This window comes from Poecile atricapillus, chromosome 7, assembly GCF_030490865.1.
Source record: "Poecile atricapillus isolate bPoeAtr1 chromosome 7, bPoeAtr1.hap1, whole genome shotgun sequence".
Classification (NCBI taxonomy): domain Eukaryota; kingdom Metazoa; phylum Chordata; class Aves; order Passeriformes; family Paridae; genus Poecile; species Poecile atricapillus.
In genome coordinates this window covers 26727079-26750674 of record NC_081255.1, presented here as the reverse complement: position 1 = coordinate 26750674, position 23596 = coordinate 26727079, and the positions used below count along the sequence as shown (strand labels likewise).

The 23596-nt window shown below is 46.4% G+C and overlaps 1 protein-coding gene across 1 annotated transcript in view; it reads left to right on the top strand.

Moving 5' to 3' along the window:
- The window catches only part of LOC131580845 (BEN domain-containing protein 5), an 880930-nt gene extending 857842 nt beyond the window's left edge, over positions 1 to 23088 (top strand). Inside the window, exons 12-13 of the mRNA XM_058842532.1 lie at positions 11363 to 11459; positions 22721 to 23088. Of these exons, the coding sequence (XP_058698515.1) occupies positions 11363 to 11459; positions 22721 to 22844 (221 nt within the window). The 3' untranslated portion in view covers positions 22845 to 23088. The remainder of the gene's footprint in view (positions 1 to 11362; positions 11460 to 22720) is intronic.
- The last annotated feature ends 508 nt before the right edge of the window (positions 23089 to 23596 follow it).

The window sequence follows — 23596 nt, the reverse complement described above, 5'->3', positions numbered from 1 at the left end:
CTAAAGATTGGAAATGCCAGGCTCCCAGGGATTTGAGTTAGCGATCATCGCTGCTTCATCTCTATGCACAATTTATTCAGCACTCCACCTTCCCTAATAAATTATAGATCCCTCCAAGGGAAGCTTTGCCAAGAGATGGGCAATTGCCTTGCTCGCGGGGGAGCCCATTCTGTGAGGTATTGAGCATCTCTGACATCTGGTCTTCGCAGGATTGGATCCCTCCTGCCCTTCCCCTCCGCCCGTCTCTTCCACCCCTTTTGGGAAGCATTAACCTTTTCACTGTGATGTATGCGAAAGGGCCACAGTCAGCAGTGGCAGCTCCTAATGGATTCTGTTTGTCTGGTTGTTTGTTTGTCTGAACTGCCTGCAATGCTGTCCAGACCTCTTGGAAAAGCAAGCCCAGAGTGCAACCAATGTTTTAATTAGCAGCAAAAGGCAGAGAGGCTTTTAAAGGAGAACAGTGTTTGAATTCAGAAGTTAAGAGCAGATGAATGTGGGACAGGGGAACTTGGGATTCAGTCCAGCTGAAGACAGCGGTGCCCTTAAAGAGAAGCCAAATTTTCAGTCTCAGGGCAGAGTGGTGAATGGTGAGCTGGTTAAAGTGGTTCTTTTGGGGCTTGTGGGCCACAGAGTGGTGATTTTGTGCCCCTTACTCTTCTTCCTGGGAATAGAAAAGGAGCAGAAGCTTTTCATAATTGCCTCACTAAGGACTGAGAAAAAACATGGTGGAGAGTGCTCCTACACAGCAAGATCTGAGCCTAAGGAACTGAGTTATAGTGCAACCCTTTGCTGATCCCTCCATCCTCAAAAAGGTTCAACTCTCTTTTCCCCTGGTCTCATAGCTGTTTTCCCTAATTCTGTCTTAAGATGGAGATGGCACTGCCTCTCCAGGAGATATTTTTCCAGTGCTTCACTAGTCTTATCACTGGAAAGCTTTCCCCTAAGTCTAATCTTAATCTGTTTTATTGTAAATTGAGGCCATTGCTTGTTCTCCCATCACCAGCAGATGCTGAAAAGTTTATCCTGTTCTACAGCAGCTTTTTCTTATTTGCACAATCTCTATCACCATTCCTTGGCCCAAAGTCCAGAAATCTTTTCACCTTTTCTTCCCTGGACTTTCTGTACTCCTGATCAGCCTTTATTTAAGCCCTTGAAGCATCCAGACAATGAAGCTGAAATTAAACCTTCAGGAGCTTCAGGAGCTTTGTGGTCCTACAGCAGGCAACCTCTGCTTCCCAAAAAGCCTGGCATGCAGCTGGCAGCTCATCCACGCAGCTCTGCAGGGACCAGAGGTGCTGCTCGCTGAAGAGACAGTCCCAGCCCTCTGCAGCAGGGCCACAGCTGCAGCAAACATCCTTTGGCATCCGTGGGTGAATATTCCCCAGTGATCCATGTGAACACCAGAGGCAGAGGAGCGGCTCTGAGAGGGAGGAGCTCTCTCCAGGTCTCAGCAGAGGCTGGTGCTGCTGTGTCACCTGAGCTGGGGACCAGTGAGTCTCCTCCAGGATGATACTGGAACTTGTGAATAGAGGCAAACAGTGCTCCTGGAATTATTTAATGTTGGTAATAAGGAAATAGAGATAGGCAACACAAGCAGAGAGTGAGACTGTGCCAATAGCAAAATAGGATAGGTTTAATAGAAGAGTCACATGAAGTAATTTAACCAGAGGCTGCTGATTAAATTATAGTCACAAGCATGCTGCTATGAAGCCTCTTTTCACCAAGGATGGCAGTGGCTATAAAGCTGGCCCACCACTCAGTGCTCACTTCCCTCACAAGAACTTCCTCTGAGATGCCCCTTTCAAAATTCAAGGGCCACTCCTACGCTGACTGTACAGCAAGACATTGCCAGCTGCTCCAGGAAAGCTGGTTGCTGTGACAATGACAGGAGATGGTGCATCTCAAGTTTGGCAATGGCTTATTCCCATCAGAGGAACATGGGGAAGAGGCAGGCAGTGGAGAAGGGGAGAGCTGCAGACCTTTCCAGCATCTTTCTGTGGACACAGTCCTGCTGCTGCCAGCAGCCCTTCCCCAGGGGACATGATGTAGGAAAACAACACAGCTTGAGTGAGAAGCTTTTTAGAAAGGGCTTTGTGACAGCAGTCAGAGGAGTGTTATTTGTGGCAGGGACTATATATAACTATATTTGTGTGTGTGTAGATTATATATATATATATATATATATATATATATGCATAGCGCCTTATCACTGCATTCCAGCTTGAATATTAAACACAAAGAAAAAATCAAAGGGTTTAGAAAAAGCTAAATTTATCTGGGAATGGGAATTATATTAGCAAAGAGGCAATTAATTTAGGAGTGGTGGAGATTATAGTAATATTTTACTTCTTCCCTACAAAGACAAAAATATCATTAGTTTCTATACCTACCAGTAATAGCTCTAATCCTCTTCTTACCTTCCAGCACCCCCTCTCTGGAGTGACCACCTATGGTGAGGTGTGTCCAGCTGATGTGGGGGGAGCTCTGGCCCAGCTTTGTGTCCCTGCTTTGGGGAGGAAGCCCCGCAGTGCAGATAACCTGAGTGTGGGATGGACCCTTCACTCTGAGGGAGCAGCGAAGGCAGAAATGAGGTCTTGGCATTCATGGCCTGATGCCTCTTCCTTCCAGCATTACTTCATTTAGCTCTGGTTGTCCCCTCACCCTTTAGTGCCACTCACTCCAAAGCAGAACACCCCAAAAGCCCTTCAGCACGGACCCCTCCCTTGCTCTGGAGCCTCTGGGCCACCCCAGCCCAGCCTGGTCCTTGCACAGGGGGCAGCAGCCCTGTCTCTGGTTTGGCCAGGCGCAGTTCCCATTGCAAAGCCAATCCCTGGCTCTTCTTTGTGCTCTGGCAGCCCTGGAAATACTCCACTCCCAGCAGAGCTCTGGGCTGCCTGCAGCCTGCCCAGCAGTGCCTTATTCTGAATCAATACTTGCAGATACTGGAGATAACTCAGGCAGAGAAATACATTAACGTAGACAAAGAAACAAAGATAATGATATTTTTTCTTCCCTCCCCTCCCTTTTTTTTCTTCTTCCTTCCCCTCTCCCACAGAATAAAATTTTAGTTTCCTCTCCCCCCATCCTCATTTCTATGACCTGCACTTAGCAGAGCTCCAGACTCTTGAATTATTTCACGGTTTTCAATAAAGCATTAAATCTTTTTTAAAAACTGCTTGTTTTAATTGAAAAAATTTCAATCAATCAATTCACCCCTTCTCTACCCTCTTGCCTTCCTCCCCTCCCCCAAACAGACCCATTTGCAGTAAATAATCTGTAGCCAGACTTTCTGCTCTAAAGAAATAAATAATTCTGAATTTGCTGAATCCCGCCTGATCTCCCAGCTTTAAATCACTGCACTTTGTACTGAGCTCAGCTGAAATGCTGAACACACTGAAGCATGACTATTACTTGGAGATTGCAAGTGTTTTTAAAGGCACAGCCTCTGAGGCCATGGTCCTTCTGCCTCGCAGGACAGATTGAGAGAGGAGCTAAGCCAATTCCTGAGGATAAGTGGTCCCTTCCCTGCATTTGGCCCAATATAAATGCAGGTGGTGCCTTTTCTTGACTTAACAAAGCCTGGCTGAAAGCAGGATAAATCCAGTGTGTCTCTCAGCAAGTTCTTAAGAGGCATCTTGACTTAGACCATCTCATAGCCATTGGACTGAGTCTTTTATCAGCTGGGAGACCTCAGGTAGGTTTCAGGAGATCATCTACATCTGCTCACACTGGAGAGCAGACTCCCATGTTCCCAATGCAAAAAGTTCCACTTGGACACAGCAGAACCTGTGGTATCCCAGCCAGGGAAGGAAGGTGCCCTAAAATCCCAGTGAATCCTGCAGTCACTGCCACCATTCTTCAATTTTCTTTATCTTTACTCAACAACTTTAAACCCAGCTACACGCAGGCTTCTGGCACAAGGGAACACTCGTGTTTCTTAGTTCCTCATACTTCTTAGTCAATCTCATTTCTTAATTTCTTCTTTTTAGGATTGCTCTTGTCAAAGCCATTGACTGTGCCCCATCTGACAATGGAAGCTGCATCTGAAGAGGGAAAATGCAGCACACAACAGATTACTGATGCCTGGTTGTGATTTATACAACTCAGGAGCTTCCAGCAATTTAGGGATGAGAAATGGTTTATCCACACTTCGGTGTATCGAAACAGTCTTTCTACCATTTATCTCAAAACTGATTTTGTTTGGGTGGTAGTAAATGTTACGCCCAAAGCCGTGGGTGGAATGTCTAGTGGGAACTTCCAGACCTGGAACAACAGGGATCATCGTGTTTCTGAGCTGAGATGTGAGGAGTAAGAGGATCCCCAAAGAGTTCAGCTTATGATTTTCCAGTGTATTTTGGGGCGTTTAATTACAGTTGGAAAGTATTGTACTGTTCTTGCATTTCCAACTAAGCTGAAAACAACTGTTAAGGCTTTGTTTTTCATGCTGTTTTTCCCCCGTGCATTTGAGAACATTCATCAGCGATAGAAGAAGGTTGTGAATGCTGGATTTTCACTTGGAAATCTCTTCCACTGTCTTCATCCCTTCTCAGCACATCAGAGAGAATCAGCTCTGTAATTTTCATTGACTGTGTAAAGAGCTGAGGTCAGCTAATCCACAAGGGCTCCTTCCCAGAGCTGGCAAGTAACCAGAATTAAACAATAGCAAAGATCAGAAACGTTAAAATCACAAAAGAGACTCATCCTATGTTTTCCTGCTAGTCTTGTTAAAAATCCATCAGACATTAATGTGAGACCAGTAAATTCAGGCCCAAATTAATTTTGGGACAGTTTGATAGAAGTTTCTACAATCAGTTTTTAAGTGCATAATTTTAACAGTATACCAATTTACAAAGTGAAGCTGATGCAGTATTTTAATGAATTAAAATGTACCGATGCTGAAATCCATTCTTTCAGGGTCTTTTTCTTTTTCAGCTGTGAGCTTGGTCCTGACTTCTGTCCCTCAGAAAACCTCATCAGGAGTCAGCAACTCTAAGATATTTAATAAACCATTTTCTTTGGTCATTTTATAGTTTAGGCCAAATTACCATTTACAGGAGGGCCCATTTCCATCTCCCACTTGTGTAGTGGGACCATAAGATGGACAAAATGTCACTTGTGTGGAGCAATGTGAAGATGGCATGAGGATAGTGGAGCAGCAGTCGGAGGTGTCCCTGTAAAATCATGCTCTCAGCTCTGGGAAGGGCACGTGGATTCAGAGTGAAAAGGACTGTGGCCCTGTGGCATTCCTAGTGTTACTTTGCTGGAGTCTGAGAGCCCTCGCTGTCCCTGTGCTTGCTCAGGGCACCCTGAATTCCCTGTACCTGTCTGTGTGTCTCGAATCTCATGCTGAGCCAGGTGCTCCCTGCTCATGGCCACAGGTGTGGCAGCCACTCTGCAGCTCAGTGTCACGGGCAGGTTTCCAGCAGCAGCAGAATGTGCTCACTTGGGCACTTCCCTCACAATTTGCAGAGCTGGGGCACACTGGTGTTCCCCCACACTCTGCTGCCCCTGGATGCTCTGTCCAGCCACTGGCTCCTGTGCAGCACCTCCACCCTCTTGTCTGCTCCCCGTGCCCAGGTGTTAGCTGGGACCTGCCTGTTTCAGTTCAGCTCACGAGGACAAAAGCGATGGCTGATATTGAAATGAGTTCATGGGAAACACAGCGTGGTCCCTGAGCACAGTCCCTCTGGCAGAGATAAAACAGTGCTCTCCCAGATCCCTGTTCTCCAGCCTCCTCTTTCAGAGCAGGAGCGAAAATTACAGGCCTCTGATTACTCAGGGAGAAGAGCGCACAACTCCCATCTTCGTAATTTCTTCCACCACAATCAAGCATTTCAGGAAAAGGGCCTGAAAGCCTGAAATAGTCGGTCAGGGATCTTTCCGCCTGGTTCCTTCCCTGATAACACACAAGAGGAATAAAAATGAAGGCTCGTCATTGCTGTTACCTTTTGCTTCCAAAAGCATCTGTCCCATGTGGGATCAGGAGCTGGGGCTGTTGGGAATGAAAATGCTCTCCTTGGGGAAAGTCCCTCTGGTTTTCCAGGTTGGCAGTTCAGGGCATTTATAGATTTTTAGGCTGGATGGTCTGGCTGCATTTCTCAAGTCTGACCTGCTGACTACCATGAGAGGGAGTCCCCAGTAATTCTCATACTGAGCCTGGCTCTTACACTGGAACCATGGAAAGCCCAATCTCCTCCCCATACTCCCATTTTAGAAGCTTCCACCATTGATAAAGATTTTGAAATACATGAAAATACATTCAAACTAAATTTTGAAATACATTTTGAAATACATTTTTTGCAATGGCAGCTGTGCTAGGCATTGGGAACATTTTTTCCCTAGAGTGAGTCCCAGGGAAGGATGCATCATCAGCACCCAGACTTGCAGGATGTTAAATGCTGGTGAAAAGCCTTGGAAGCACACCCTCCTTCACCACCAAGTCTCTATTTTTTTAACACTTTGCTTGGAGTGGGCCCCCCCAGGAGATGAGATTGGGGCAGCATCTGTTTATTAGAGAGCAGTGTCAGCACAGTGAAACAAAATAAGTAAGTAACTGGTGAAAACAACTCTGCTGCAATAGAGGACTAGCTCTGATCAGGCTTGGCATGATATAACATGGTGGTTTAAAGCCCTGTAATGCCATTTTCCATTAGAGCTCTTGTTCAAGTCAGGAAGGGGTTTGATCCATTGATGGAAGCTGTTATAAACGGATGAGAAAACCTCATCCATATTTCTCTTGAGACTGTATGAAGCTGACAGTATGCTCTCTGACCACAGTCATCTGGGACTCTCCCAAACAAAATAACCCTTTTCATAAATAACAGGATCGTTGTGGTGGACTGAGATTTGCTGTAAAATTCAGTTGCGTCAAACAAAGAGCTTCTTCTGGTTTTTAATTTGAGCTATTAAAAAGATTCATTTTTCTCTTTGTTCTCATTTTCCTTACCCTCTTTCTTCCTTTCCATTTTTTTTTTTTTTTCTTCCTCTGTGTCTGTCTTTAGGATAACTTAAAGCTGTTTGTCTGAAACAAAAGACTTGCGTGGGTCTGGTCAGTGGTGCCTCTGGACTGAATGGTCACATTTCAAATCCTACTTAGGACTAAACTTGGATGAATTCCATAAGCTAATAACCCAGTGCAGTCTTTCAAATTGATGGAGGTGCCGTCCTCTAGATGAGACATAAAACCAGAGATCCAATCTGCTTGGCAGAGACCCCACAGGACTTATCAAAGATGAGTGGGGGCTGCTAACTGTTTTGCCCTTGTCAAATCCTTACCACCATCACGGTTTCTCTTCCCGTTCCAAAGCAATGACACTGGACCTTATGAAAATGAGATTGTGAATTTGAAGGAGCCATCCTTTTTTCTAATTATTTAAAGCAGTTTGCAGTGTCTGGCAGAAGGAGAAAAGAGAGATAATCCACTCACTTGAAAGTGGAATGACCCTGAATTTCAAAAAGCAAAACAAAAGCGAGCGAATGGTGCCACCATGCTCTGCAGCAGTGACATTATTAAAGGATCAGTGAGCTATTAAAGCAGCAACATTTAGTACCTCCCCTAATGACTTGTACTGCTAACTGGTTTCCAAATTGAGATTTTTATTGCCTCCATGCACAGACAGAACAAGGCTCTGTCTGCACTTCCAGAGGCTCGAGCTTAAGCAGACTGCTCACAATAGGCTCAATGAATTGTGTCAGCTGAAAACTAGTAATGGCTTGTGAGAGTCCCCACTCCTCTGTCCTCCTTTCTTACCAGGGCGGGAAGCTTTGGGCTGTGGGGCATGGTAGGGATCATAAACATGCGGGATTTTGCAGAGAGCCCAGCACGATTCTTGAACCTCCTAGCATCTGTGAAATTTGGCAGAGTTGTGCATAAACAGACTGTCCTGAAATCTCCCCAAATCTGCTGATGCCATTCACAGAGTGAATGCTGTGAGAAGGGCGTTTGCAGGAGGGACACTTCCAGGTAGAAATATGGAGCATGGAGCAATGAGACTATGGAGGAGGAAGAGAGATGAGAGGGAGCTGCAGATGCTAGTGAAGGTGAAGATACACCCAGCTGTTTCCATCATCACCCTCCCAAATACATTTTGACTGTCTTGTATGAGCTGAGCTCCCATGATGGGACTAGCTGGGAAATGGCCTTCTGTCAAGTGCAGTTCAGGCTAGGAAGGGAGCTCCTGTGGGCACACAGCACATGTGATTCCAGATAGGAAGCTGGTTAAAAACCAACCAACCGACCAAACCACGCAGCAGAAGTGGGTTTGGGTTGCAGTAGCTGTTATTTACGTGCCCAGGATATACTGTAAGCCAAAGTGGAGTTCGAGCCTTCCATGCACAGAGATAAATGCAAATGTTATTGCTTTAATTTGTTTTCCTCTACTGGTTCTGCACACACGTGCTGCTGGCACTTGCTGAGGGAGCCACGCCAGCTCTTACCCAGGCTGGACAGTCACAGGGAGAGACTGATGCTGCTGCTCCTGTTTTTATGTATCAGGTGCCTGATTTCCATGACAGAAACCACTCATCCCTTGCAGAAGTGACAGGCAGAGAAGAGGGGGCAGGATGGCTGGAGAGACTCATATTAGAACATGCACATTTTTTATCCCATGCTGGTTTGAGTCTCTTTTCATCATTGCTGACTGCAAGTTATTCCCATTTTGTGACTTTTTGGTGGACGTATTTTGGTGGCACTGCATTTCCAGTTTCTTCACGCTCTCTATCTATCTGTGTGTCCATGCTCTGCAAAATGCCCTTACCTTTCTCAACAATCTTAAAAAACAGGTCTCTGTGGGTTGAAAAATATGTTCAGAACTGTAGGAAGATGGGGTGAAGCAGTCAGAGAGGGCCTTTTATGTTCCCTTACCCAAGCTTCATGCAGCACCAGTTACACCTAAACCATTCATGTCTGCTGTGGGCTTAACCTGTTCTTTAATACCTCTGGTCTGGACATTTCCCGACGTGCTAAGGCAGGTTATTCCAGTGGTTAGCTGTCCTTAGCTTCAGAAAGCTGTTCCTGAGACCTGAGCTCAGCAGTGGAACTGGATTCCTGCAGGTTGGGGTTAAGGCAGAGTTGCAAGGCAGGAGCTCATGGAGCCACTTCCTCGGCTGCACCCACTGCCATCCAAGGGCTTCCTCCCCCAGGACAGCAGGTTCCCTCCGTGCAAACAAAAGCAATGCAGAGAGACAAAGAAAAGGGCAGCAGGGCCACTTCTGGCAGAGGAGCTTTCTGAGATTGCCACAGACAAAATGTCCTAGAGACTTTACTGAGTCCAATTACCACTTTATGTCTTTAAAGTGACGAGTAAATGAAAGAAACTACAAGATCAAGCCATGTTAGTCTTCTCAATCCCTTAAGTGTCTGACAGCCCTCTCCCCTTCCTGGCTTCCTCAGACTACTCTGAACTCTTAACCTTCGCCACTGCTTTGAGCCCACATCTGCAGCAACCAAACTACCCCCAGCCATCCCCAAATTCCAGAAACAATCACAAAACACTTTCAGAGCAACACTGCCCTCCCTTGAATCGCTAAACTTTAGGCTGTCTCCGACTTTCCAAACCTCCCTGCACGCAGGGCTGGTCTCACCAAGCAGTGCTGGTAGGATGTGAGGGGAGCTCGCTGGGCAGTGCCACAGCTGGGGAACAGCCAGTGCTGATCCACAGAGCTGGTGCTGATCCACAGAGCTGCCTCTCCCTGTCCATGCAGACAACAGCTGGGAGCACCAGCTGCTGAAGCTCTGCCCTGCTGCTGGCCAGGAGAACAGAGGTGCCCGCAGCACACGCGGTATCAGGATCGAAACGAGCGTGTCACAATAGACCCTCAGCAGGGACAGGTCCATGGAACCATCCCCAGGCACAGAGGTGGGAGCTGGAAAATCAGGACAAGATCATTGGAGAGAAAAGCAGTGTCAGGAGTCACTGTCAGCCAGGAGACCTGACTGCAGCACTGGCAGAGCTGGTGGCTGGATTTTTGCAGAAGGCTGTCACATCGGTTCGACCTTCCTTAGAAATACATAAATAAACAAGAAAGAGACCTCACAGTGATGCGTGAACCTGATGTCTCATGCTCACTTGTTTTGATGTGTCTAATGTAAGTGGGCGGGTAATAAAAGCTTCATTTAGAAGCCAGTGTCTTCAACAGCACTGCTGGAAGCCCCTGGGATGCTGCACTTCTGGAATTTTCCTCTAATGGAAACATCAGCAGATAACTAATGATAAAGCAGAACATGCATACATGCACACAGAACAACCCAGCAATGGTTTATCTCCCTGGACTGCTGGGTGTTGGATGCAAAGGTCTCTTCAGAGTCCCCAGGTTCTGCAGCAGCAGCCCTGCTGAAATGACCATTTGGGGCAGTGCCCTGGAGTGCTATGTGGTTATTGCAGCCTGGGTAGGCATCAGCTCAAAACAAGCAAATAAAGGAGCCTTCAGCCTCCTTCAGCTGTGGATAATGGAGTCCACGGGATATCTCCCAGCTGGACATCACCCTGTAGATGATAAGGAGATGCTGCTCTGTAACAGGCAGACTTAATGATGGCTTTTCTCATGAGCAGCAGATTCACCCCATGAACATGTTGTCTGGGATATTGTTTTTTAATGCAATCCACAGGTTATTCAACTTCTTTGTAAGCAGCTGAGTCTTCAGGAACGTCTGGTTCCTGTGCCCCTGAGGTCTTCATAGCAGCTTTGATGTGCAGCACCTGCCTAATGCTGGGATTAGCTGAAGGAGAAATAGTGGCTAGTGAGGAGAGAAGACACATCAGAGTTACTGCTGAACTCGTTAAGGTAACCTACTGTCCTTCCAGGTCAGTGCTAAAATCACCATTTCAGGTCCTGAATACAACACAGGGAAAGAACAGTGAATTCTCCCATGACACTCTGGGGGTCAGAGCTAAAGGTGTGAGGGCTACAGCATTAATCCCAACCTTCAGTACACTGGTCCATGGCAGGTTCACACCATGGTGTAGCTGACCTTGTATCCTGGATACAGAAATACTGCCTGTATCCAAGCATTTTAAGGTAATTATTTTCCCTGAATGTGGAGATTGGAGGGCCCCTTTTGTCTAGTGTATTACTTCATGAGAACCACAGGGATCCGCAGCCAGGCGTGGGGGGAAAGGGAGATTGTTTCCTCCTGTCTGTGTTTTTATGAAGCATCTGCCTCTGAAAACAAGAAGCAAACAAGATGACCCCAACCTTATTTGCCTGCCTAAGTCATGTTTGCCTGAAGCCTGAGCTCTGTGGGATGGTTGATGTAAAACTTGCTCTTGCATTAAATAGCAGTAACTTACCTTTAGACTCTGCTTTTATTACTATTATTATTTTTATTTTTTTTTCTAAATGCTCCTTAATTAAAAAATCACAGATATGAAGCTTGGAAGAAATGTGGCCAGGACATTCTTGGATTACTACAGGCTGAACTCCTTGGTGGAGGGACCACTAGCACCTACTCCTAAAACTCGGTAGGTCAGAAAGCAATTTCTCTTGCTTTATCCAGGCTGCTTTTTTAATACATTTCATAACTAAACTTCAGTGCTGCTGCGTTATGGCTTTATAATAAGTGCTAGTCTAACTGTGCTTATTTTATTGAAATTCCATTTGGAAATAAAGCATTTATGATCAGGAAAGATACCTGGTTTATGTCTGAAAAAATATTCAGAGGATTTTGGAGATATCAATATCTTTCCTGAATTCTGTCTGCTGTACACCAATCTCACACCAGTATCTTTAATGGACTTACCCTTCATTTATCTCCTGAGAGCGAATCAGACCCGCTTTTATTTCGCAAAGTTTTAGTTCTGGAAGTGAAAACTTTTTCAGCGCTTCAGGAAGCTACTGGCAAGCCTGTGCTGAGGCAGAGTCCTCCAGCTCCCCTTGGAGCTGCTGCAGTGCTGGCAGGTTCCTTCTGCCAGCCCAGCTGGACACTTTACCCAGGACCCCCTCTCGTTCTGAGCCCTTACTCCAGTTTCACAACCAGCTCAGTGGCTGTTAGTCCAAAAATAAGTGTGACACGAGGTCAGGCACTGGTGAGCAAGGCACAAAGGCATGAAATGCCCATGCCTGGCTCCCTGCAGCACTGCTGGTCCTTCCCTGGTGTTGGCCAACCGTGCCCTTTCAGTGTTCCTTAGCTTGGGGTGAGGAGCAGGGGAGATACCACTGAGCTGTTCATGGAGAACTAGCACTCCTTGGGCTGGGAAAGCTGTGTGACAACATGAAGAGGGCAGCAGAGCAGGACCCAGAGCACCTGTTTCATGGGAAACATCATATTCAGTATTTGCCTCTGTTCTGAGAAAACGGCAATAATGCCTCCAAACTGAAAAATTTCAATTGAATGCATTTGGACCAATTGGAATGTTTCATTTGGGTTCCAACCCTTAACAGCACAACCAAATATTGTTTCTATTTTGCAATGGAAAAGGCAATTTCAAATTGGCAAGGGAGGCAGCTGAGCCTCGAGATTCCTTCTACCTGCTTTTTTCCTCCCTTAAAAGAGTAGCTGTGGGAATGTTCCTTGTTTACAAAGAGACACTTTCCTGCTGAAGATTTTCTAGTGATGTGTAAGATGGATGTTACAAATATCAGCCCAGACCAGAGAGCAATTGCTGGAGTTCCTTCTGCAGCCTTTAAAAATCCTCTCATTGCAGCCATTCTGGCAGTTCCTTATACATGTGGTCAGAGCCAGGCTGCCTGTGTTAGGCCTGCTTTGAGCCCGTCTCCCTTTTCTGTTTGTGATCTTGACACCACAGTTCAGGCTGGCTCAAGGAGGACTGTCAGCACTGCAGTTCTGAATGCTCTTATCTGCAGAGACCTGCAGGGTTAGCAGAGAAAAGCATGCAGCATCTTCCTCTCCTCTGGAAATTGAATGTATCATTTCTCTCAGACTCCCAGGGGCCACAGCCTCCAAGGCTAAAAACCCACAACTATTACTGAACCTAATTACCACCTGACAGCAAAGTGCTTTTCCATAGCATCATTCAGTTACCTCATCAAAAGGAATGTTTGTTTGCTTCCTTCATTTTAAATTAAAGAACCACTGACAGTGGTAACTGAAGCATTTTAATCTCATCAAATATCCATGTCCATCTCTATAGAGACAGCCACGCCAGCAGGGAAAGATACACATCTCTAATCAGGTTGCACAGAGTAAATTTTTCTTGTTCCTCCACCAGAGCCTAATGCCACGAGGGATCTTTTGTTTGGGGGCTGCTACTTCACAGTAAAATCCTAAATACGGTCAATGTTCAGCCCTAAGCCAACAGATGTTTAAGGAATAGATTTTTAAAGATTCATGTTGTTAATTTCCTGATGGATTTCAAATACCGGCTTTTCCCTGTAAGTAGATAAATGCCTTCTATTTGTATCCTGGGCTTTGTCACCTGACATTTGATCAGAGCCATATATATATACATACACCTAAAATGTACACCAGTGAAATGAAATTGTTCTTTGAATCTGCAATTTGTGTTAACTGCAATCCTCTCCATAAAGAATTCTTGCAAACTGTTGGGAAACAGAAGGGAGATGGCTGTGGCTTTAAATATGCCTTGGCTAGGCAGTGGCACTAGGAAAGGACTGGAATATGTAAAATGATACTAAATATCTGTGTAATCAGGACTAATTATATGGCACGGTTATTAGTGGAAACAGGACATGTTGTGCCCACAGTTTATGAAAATGTATTAAAACATTACTGGATTTCACGTAGTCATTGAAAGAAAGCTGCAGAGTTAATAAACGTGTAAGAGACAACTAATTGCCTGCTTTGTCCCAGACTAGGACAGGCAGAACAATTTCTGTTTGAGGGAATTAGTGCAGCCAAAATGTATTAGAATGACAGGCCTGGAAATAGCAACAACCTGCAACACTTCCAGAGTACATCTGACTGTAAGGAAGGAAGTGTTTATGTTGGAATCACCATGTTTTGGAGAAAGAAATTGAGGCACAAAAAGAGAGAGGTGGACCTGAGGGTCAGAAATAGGGCTGGCACCCAAATTCAGGCACCTTCACAAGAGCTTTGTCCATGCAGTCAGGCTGTCAGAGAACAGCCATCCTACAGCATAGGCAATGCAGGCAGTTCAGTGGGAATGGAATCAGGACCATCTGGAGTAAGAGGCAATACCTGATGCAACAGCTCTGGTTACAGAACAAGATTGAGGCTGGAGGTGGGGCACCCTCTGCTACCGAAAATGCAGCTCATTTCAAGGGTCAAGAGAAATAACTGTATCTGTATTCTGTGTATAATGTGATTATGTGCCTGTAAGTGAATCCAACTGGCTGGCTGGACCTGTGGGTAAATTCCCTTGTCCTTGCATACAGGAGCCCAAATGCCACCTGTAGATCAACATATCACAGAATCACAGATTGGTCTGGGTTGGAAGGGACTTTAAAGATCATCCAGTTCCATCCCCTAGATGGTGGACCTTCCACTAAACCAGGTTGCTCCAAGCCCCATCCAACCTGGCCTTGAGCACTTCCAGGGATGGGGAATCCACAGCTTTTCTGGGAAACCTCTTCCAGTGATGGAGCCCAGCACAACTCCTCCAGCTCCTCCCAGAACCCTTCAGCCCCTTCCCTCTGACTGAGCATCCTCCAGCATCCCCCCAGCTCCCCTTGGAGTGAGCCCAGTGACCACAGAGTTTCCCACAGCCTGCAAAGGCAGGTCAGGTTTCAAGCAGTAACCCCAGTTTTCCCTGCAGTCCTCATGGCAGGGAGACCCTGTGAATCCCAAACAAACACCCAGTTCACAAAGATAATGTCTGCTGTTATCAGCATGCTAAGTAATTATTTTTCTGAAGGTGATTGTCTGAGGCAAGGTAGGAAAGCATCATTGACTCAGCTGAGGAGGGCAAGGTTAGAATATTTTCCTCTGTGAGCTAATGAATTAAAAGCCTTGCTGAAAATGCTGGATGCTCTTTGGAGTGACAGGCCAGCAGGCCCATGAATTTCTAGCAGGGCAAGAGAGAGCTCTGTGCTGCCTGCAGAAGCTGCTGGAGAAGAGAGCACTGTCATCTAGCTGTGCTTGAGAGAGGCTCAGAGAGCCCATCCTGGACACTAAGGCAGCTCTCTAAGAGGGGGGTTAAGTGGGCACAGAGCAGGAGAGAGAAGTGCAGAAAGGGGCTGTTGGACAGCAATGAAGGTTCATGCCCTTCCTCTCCTCTTGTTCTTTTCCTAAGCTGTTCAGTGACCAGGGTTCCACTCCCAGTGCACTCACTGGAATCCATTCGAGTGGGGCTCCCTTTGATGCTGCCAGTGGCACAGGGAGCTCTTCCTCTTACTGAATCTCTGTCCTGTTCTCACCTCTTTCTACTTGTGCCAGAGGAAAGGTTAAGATTTCTTGGGCTGAAAGTGTGAACTGTCCTCCTCTGAAAGGAGGATGGTAAAAGGTGAAAAATTTGTTAGAGATTAAGACACAGCAGAGTACAGCTGTTACAGGGAATGACTAAGGGAGAAAAACAGAACTTTTGGTTAAAAATTCACAAATGCCAGTCAGCTTGCCCTGCCTGAGGCTCATCCCTTTGCCCTTATCGTCATTTCTCTGTTCTTTCCCTCTGGATCCCTGGCTGCAACAAAGCCCTGCTCCAGCACAGCATCAGCAGAGATCTTCCCTCTTTAGACCACTGACATTTTTTCTCTGAGAGCCACCAGGTCCATGTTAATCATATTCTGGACACACTGAATTTCAAATTCTAGATGCCCTGAGTGTTTAAACAGCTCTGGCAGAGGTTAGGGAAGATGGGTTTTGGACAGAGACAGCATGGGTATCCTGAAAAATGCCACCTGGGCCTTGCTGGTGGAGCATTCTGCAGCTCACGTCTGCCCCATATTTTTCTGTTGGTAAAACCCAGGTTCTCTGCTCACAGAAGTGCTGGAAAAGAAATTCCTTCCTTTGTGGGAATCTCAGTTGCTGCACTGATACATATGAAGGAAAAGCCCAGGAGAAGATGAATAATTCCAAGAGCTAGGATTTGATGGCATGTGGCAAATAATGCCTGGGGCCACACATTGAATGAAAAAAGGACAGAACAAAATATTGACTGGCCCTTCATTAATTGCCGTCTGTCCATCGTGCCCTGAATAAAGCAGCAGCCTTGTTGAAGAAAAAGTAGGCTGTGATGAGGTAATTAAAGACCCCATCAGGAGGCATATCTGCCAGGAGGTTGAATTAAAATTGCTCTGACAGCCTTTATTCTGGCAATTCCTCCTTTTGCTGCTTGACTTTGCAGCTCTAATGATGATGTATGAGAGCACAGCTGCGTCTCCAACAGGCTGGGTCTGCCCACGGGACCATCCCACCATCCTCACAGGCCATGGGCACTGTCTTGGCACCACACTGGCTGGGGATGGGGAAAGCCTTTGTGTGTGGGCACAGTCTGACCAAAGGTAGGTCCTTCTACCTGGACAACTCATTTTGAGCCCCATATGGACACTAAACAGCTGTGCCCAGAGCTTGTGTGGCTCTGATACCATCCCAGGGCTGTGCTGCTCTCTGGCATGTGCTGAGTGCAGGTCCTTCTGCCCCACTGGGAATGCTCTCCCCATGTTCCAGAAGAACTCCCCTCTACACTTTCAAGCTCAGGATTTTTGAGGTTTCACCTACATCTGGTTGTGTATTCTCTGACCTGGCCATGACTGAGGTGAGAGTAGGGAGTGAAGCCACCTCCCTGCTTTATTCCCGAGAAGCTGTTTCCATCCCCAGCTCACTTCTCCTAAACTTAAATTATTGTTTTGTTGTCTTTTCTCCCACCATTTTCAGTGGTTAAGAGGAGAGCAGAATGTCATAAACAGAAAAAATGCTCCAGACCAAATGTGAAAGGTCAGCAAAACCTCTTACAGTTTGTAGAATAGGGAGGAAATGGAGTGAGGGCAGCAAAACAGAAGAGTCAAACAGCTTCAATTTGATTTCCAGGTCTGTAAATTGTATTACTAATGGGAGCCCGACTAAGGTTTAAAGGCAAATTATATGTTTTGCCAAAAAAAAAAATAATTTTGGGGGATTTTCCCCCTTTTTCTATTGGTAATTATAATCTGTCAGCTCGCTCCCACGTCTGCACATTTTATGCAACTCTTGATGCTTGTAGCTGTCACTAAAGAACACCTTCCAGGATTTGAACATTGACTTTGCATGGGTTCAGTGAAAAGGATTCATTTACAGAGTTTAGAGATGTGCTGTGCTTGACCAGCTCCCAGCAGAGGCTTCACCAAAATTCCTCATTACAACAATTAGCTTCTCAAACACTTAGGAATGAGGCTGCCAGCTGCAGGGATTTTACCCTGGATTTAAGCACGTGCACACTAAGCACATGCAAACACCCAAATACATGTCCAGCTTGATCCTGCTCTTGGAGACTCCCTGAACAGAGGGTGTGTAAAAATACTTCAGGATGGGGAACTGGTGTGCCTGATGGGGGCCTATCAGGCAAAAAAAATCTGCATTACTGTATGAAGTAGACTGGGTCCGCGTTAACAACCCCTTTCAAAATGAAGGTGCTGTCAGCTGTTTTAATTTAATTTACTCCACCTTAATTTACTTTTTGGAAATGAGCTAAATGAGTAAATTGAATTATGGCTACTTTAACTCTGAAGGAGCATATCACACAAGAGCTTGCTGTGGTTTCACTAATCAGCTTTGCATTTAAACCCTAAATGTATTTAGATTAGCTCTCACAGGCATCCTCACATAGGTATGCCTGCAGGTACCCACCTGCTTTCCTTCTCCTTCCCTGGTCTTCTTGCTCTGAGGAAGCCAGGGCTCAATAAGCAGATTTACAGCATTTGTGTTACTTCATGCATCACCCTGGCCTGGGATTTTCCTGCTCTGAAAGCAGAGACAGGGACCTACGTGAAGGGTGGGTTGACATGGATAATGTCTGATGTACATAGCACGTTAATCCCAATATCATAACTTGAACCAGCTCAAGAGACTGCCATTTTCTGCTACATCTCATCAGGTGAGTGCATATAAATCCATTATTGCCCTCCTGCTCCTTAGGAAATGGGAGGACAGGAACCAAGACAAAACCCACCCCTATGTTCTCTGCAGCTTCCAACTCTGGGGTGAGAGGTACACAAGGGTGGCTGTGTGTGAGCCACGTGAGTTGCTTGTAATTGTGGCTCCTCCTCTTATGTGATAGTGTGACTCCAGCTATAAACTAATCATTCCTGCCTCAGGGCACTGTTTCCTGGATAAAGCAGGTGTGTCCTGGTGCACTGAGCTGGGAAGGGAGGTCAGGAACTGAGGGATGGATGGCCAGCAGCAGGAACCCTTCTGTGGTGGAGGGAGAGACATGCACACCCTCTTTTATCTGCCTCCTGTATAAGCACTGTGGGCCAGCCCCTGCACTCAGAACAGCAGAGCCATAGGATATGGACCTGATGAGATACCCAGGTAGCGCTGGGATTCTCCACACACCACTTTAGTGGGGTTTGTGAGTCCCAGAAGTCACAATGTGCTATAATGGATGGGTGGGCACCTGGGAAACATGACTATGTGCTCACTTACTGGAAATAGGAGCTGGTGACCGCTTGAAAAAAAGCAAAATCAAGCCTGTGGTAATGGCTGAGGATTTCTGACCTTTGCTCTAACATTTCAAATTTGTTTTTATTGCTTCTAATTGGCCTTGCTTTGGAGCATGCACATTATCTAACTGTCAGGGCACTGGCTGTCATTATCTGTTGGGTCATTTGGTTTGTGTTCTTTACGATTGAAACTTGTCAGGCATTCCCAGAAAATACTGCGCTCCCCTTGCAGTGTCAAACATGGTGCTGGTTAATTGTGCATCCCTGAGAGTGAAGCATTGGGACTGATCAGACACTGATTGTTTAGCTGTGATGGATGCAATGGAAACAGGTCTCCTCTGTATGGAGGGGAAAGTGTAAAAATTAGATCAGCAGCAACATGACGGCAGCCAGATTTCTTCGTTTCAGGGATCAGAGGTTACCCATTTTCCAGCCTTGATGACTCATTTTTCATCTCACTCACATAGCTTAGATAACTTTATTTTTACCTCCCTTTGCAGTTTAAATTCTCTTCTATTTTGACTTTCTTTAATACACCAGCTGCAAAGTCACTAGTTCAAATCTCCCCACCTCGCCTTGCTTCATGAGATAGAAACAGAAGTCAAGAAATGTGTGTGTGAAAGAGCTCCAAATGCCACAGCAGCACAAATGTGCCTCCACTGGTGGCTCTGTATACCTCAACTCATCCAAAACATCAGCCAGATTTTAAGTCTGGTAATTCATTTTAAGGCCCATAAGATTTGCTAACAATTAGAAATCCGGGTATAGTTATTTTGGATGAGGACTTGTACACTACATTCAGAGCAGGTGCATACAGGGCTTGTCCTCCTGTAGATGGGCTGGGAGAGCTACAGGCAGCAACAGCAGCGTCCCTAATTCTGCAGAGTAAAACCGAGCTTTGCTGGGAACATCAGGCTGTTAGACCTCAGTGTGAATTATGCATCTGCTGTATTTAGATAGAAGCAATTTTCCTGTTGAAATCAGAGGCTGGCATTTTTTTTCCCATGGGGTTCTGTAACTCAAAATTGTGTTGAGATCAAGCATGTAGCAGAGGCTTTTTTAGCTCTAAAGGTGAATGTATTCAGATTATTCAAGTGGTGATTTTTTGGATGTACAATTAGTTGAGTGAGAGATGTGGTATAAATTTGGTATTGTAATTGCTATGCCTCTGAGATTTCAATTTGAGAAACAGTTTGCATGGCTGCAAGATTAACTGTTGTCTGTGCAATGAACATGTAGCAGAGCTGTGGTTTGATTGTGACTGTCAATTGGCTGTATGTCCAAGAAAAACACTTTGTCAAAAGTACCTGATGTGAACCGAGTGTTTGATTCTCATGGTGCTTCAGTTCAGTGGACGGCTGAAAAAGGCCAGTGTCTAAAAATCTCACCTGCAAGTGCTGTTGGCATGACAGGGTTTCCTTTTCCCATGTTAACCAAATCAGGAGAAAGGAAGTTTAAGACCCATTTTTATCCTCTTTGCATATTTTGCATTATATTGCTTCCCTCACTTGCACAGAGGAGCGTGGCAGTGACACTCAGCAGTGCTGCTCCAGTGACTGGAGTGGGTGCAGAGAAATGGGGGTCTGCATGGAAGCCTGGCCAGGAGATGAGCCCAGCCTGCCCATCCAGTGCTGGCTGTGCCCTGGGAGCGGGCAGGAAGGCTGTCAGCAGTGACATGGGCAGTGCTGATGCAGCCCCAGGGCAAGGGATGGGCTGCCTGGCTGGTTTTCTGATGTTTTTCATGAGTCTCCATTTGGTTCACAGCTGCTGCTGCATTTGGGTCTCCAGTGATGTCTAGGAACACGTCAATGTAATTATACACAGAACCAGAGAAACTGCTTGTTCTCACTTCACTGTGCCTTTCAGGTCTCCCTCCCAGGGTCCTCATTTATTTATTTTTGTCTCAACGTTTATCTCTTCAAAATACCACTCTGCCTTAGGTTGGTGATTGAAGTGTAGAGATGCAGTAAATGTTGAACTGGTGGCAGCTGTGACAGCAGGGAGGAGGGGAGGGCTGGTGGAGGTAAAGCCCTCTAAGCCCTGGGTATTAGCAACTACATTATTACAATTTTTTAAAAAAAGTTTATTAAAACATCCTTTTGCAAATAAAAGCAGAGGCACTGAAAAACACAGGCTTGTGTGGTGAGGAAGGCAGGTTCCTCTGTGTCACTACGGAGAAGCCCAATTCCTTGGGGTGACTCAGGGTGCAGGGATCAATAAAACTGGGGTTTCAGCAGCTCTTTTCAGTTCTCCCCAGGTCTGCTGCGTGGCCTTTGGCAGGTCAGTTCACATCTGATGTGTGACATGGATGTGTGACAGACAGCTCCTCTCAGTGCTTGAGTCTCAGTAGGGTTTGGTACAGCACCAGCCTGCCCAGGGTCAGCAGCTGCCCTGGGGAATACAAATAACTGACCTAAGGGGGAGCAGACTGAGAGCTCAAAGAGCGTATCAGGCACAAGTGGAGGACTTTCTTATTTGTGTCCTGTCACAGCAGGGAAAATGAACAGAGTTGGCAAGGCATGGCTGAGGGGGCCAAGAGCTGCCTGAAGGGTCACTGGAGCCCCTTGGTTGGTGTGAGCAACACTGACAGCACAGTTTGATTACCTTCCTTGGGATGGGAATAGATAGTTGGGGTTTGCTGCTTGTACAAAGGAGAAGCTGTCTGAAGATGTATCTGCAGGGGATGGTGATGGCTGCTCAGAGATGGTGCTGCTCTGGGGTGAGGGTGGAGGGACCCCCCAGTCTCCACTGGAATTCCAGAGGCATGCTTTTAGGACAGCCAAAGATGGTTCCTCTGGCTCCTGGTCCTGGTGTTTCTCTCAGAGACAGCTTTTCAGTCCCAGTGAGAGCCACCAGTGCTGGCAGGGGCTGTGAAGTGAAGGTCCCTGCTCTGGGACAGCCTGGTGCTGGCTGAGCCTCCCTGAACAAGGGATGGTGCTGTAGGACCCACACTCTCTGCAGTTCAGCCTCTCATCAAGGAAGCCTCTGGACACAATAAATTGTGACCCAGTTTCCCCAGGCCTGGCTCTGCTCAGACAGACCAGGGCTGAGGCTGTCTGGGCACTTGTGCCCATCTTTCTGTGACCAGTGTGTCAGGACCCAGAGGGAGGAGGGACAGTGAGAGTGGTGGGCTGTGAGATGGAGGATTTTAATTACAACCTCGAAGCAAAAAGGCTCTATACGTAAATAGAACAGAAATGTTAAAGAATTAACTGAAAATAGAGATTTACTTTTCCTTAAAGTAATGAAAATCACACACACTGTAAATATACACACAGAGTGTTTTGTCTGGGAAACAAGTAGTGAGACTTAGTTCCTTATCAGGAACTGAAGTGTTACAAAGCGAGTCTTTCCACCAGATAAGCTGTGGGAAGCTGGTTCTATGGTGCTGAGTTGTGAAAAGCTCAGTTCTTACCCTGTGAGCTCCTGGGGCATCACTGCAAAAAGTACTTTGTATTTATCACAACCCTACTCCTTTGGAGGCCAGTTAAAAAACTCACACAGCTCTGCTGGGGCTGCAGCCTGAAAGGGGCACTGGAAACTCCAAACTTTACTGACAACTGGAATTTGGCATGAGTGCTAGGTAATTGGAGTCAGATAATTGGAGTTAAGGGCAGTGAAACAGCAGTATCACATCTTTGTGGGTTCTTTGCAGGAACTGGTCTGGATGCTGGAAGCTCTGGTATCACCTGCTGGGTGTTCCCTGGCCACATAATCAGAGTGTGTCCCCAAAGACTGAGCCAGCTGTGAACACACCTGGCAGTGGGGGCAATCCAGCTGTGAGCAGATGTGTGAACCCAGCCATCCTTTGAATGGTGCATGCCCAGAAGGAAATACTCACAGTGAGAGGAGAGCTGTTCATGAGCAGAAATGAAGGGAAATATTTCAGGTGCACAGGAATCTTGGTAGGAGAAAACAGTGGGGAGTGCTTCACCCAAAGAGAACTAATGGGACCCTTCTCTTGGAGAGCTCAGAGCTACCACAAAGCCCTTGTAGCCTCCTGGAAGGACTAACCCTGCTCTGGCCAGAAAGGGATGGGACCAGCTGGTCTTTAACCACCTCTAATTTGTCTCGAGCTGCCAAAGCCTTCCAAAGCTGTGAGACCTCACACGAGGCTCCTCCTCAGAGTGCACCCCGCACACGCTTACCCGCTGCTGGAGCCCCGCAGTGTCTGATACCACCTGTCTTCTCTCTCTTCCTTTGGCAGGAAGGACAACGTGCCACACTATAAATGCCCTGCCCAGCGGGGCCCAGGGAACAGCCAGGCTGGAGGGAAACCCGGGAAGAGGAGCCAGGCGCACCTGAAGGACCCGTCTCTCTCCACACGCTGAGGAGAGGGGACAGGAGAGGAGAGGAGAGCTGTAGGACAATGCGGAGCAACACGTCGCAGTCAGGAATCAATGATGTTTCTCTTTTTTTTTTTCCCCAGACAAACATTTCTAAGATAACAAATAGTCCAAGGAGCAAAGAGGGAGAGGGAAATTAGCTAGAAATTTTACTATTGATTCTTTTTTATTTATAGATGGTGAATCAATTTCAGGGATTTTTTTTTTTTTTTTTCTATCTGTAGGTGAGGGGGAAAAAAATAGAGTGAACTGATAGATTTGCAGAAATCATTTGTGGTGGCTGAAAAGCTATTTGCTAAAATGAGAAAGCCTCTCCTTCCTCCCCCAGTCCCCTTCTCTCTCTTTAAAGGGGTAATCCATACAATGAGCTAACGAGGGAGTTCTGGGCCCTCTACTGCACCATGTGATGTCTCCCCTTTTAGTGTCAGGCTCAGAAGCCCTTATGCCTACTGCATGTGCTAGTCCTGTTAGCTTGCATTAAGAGAGTCTGATAAATAGCTTCTGGGAGCCAGGCAGGTGCTCCTCAGTGTGCAGTTTATCATCCACTGCATGGCTGGGCTTTCCATTCTTCTATCAGATCATTCGAGGAGAGGAGTCATATGAGGAATGGGGCTGTTGGGCTGCAAGCATGACCCTTGCTGCAAGGCCTGTCCAACAGGCAGGGACAGTGGTCCTCCATCAAAAGCTGCTTGGGGCCTAGAAAGACCAGACTTGCCAACAGATGCATGACTGAGGCA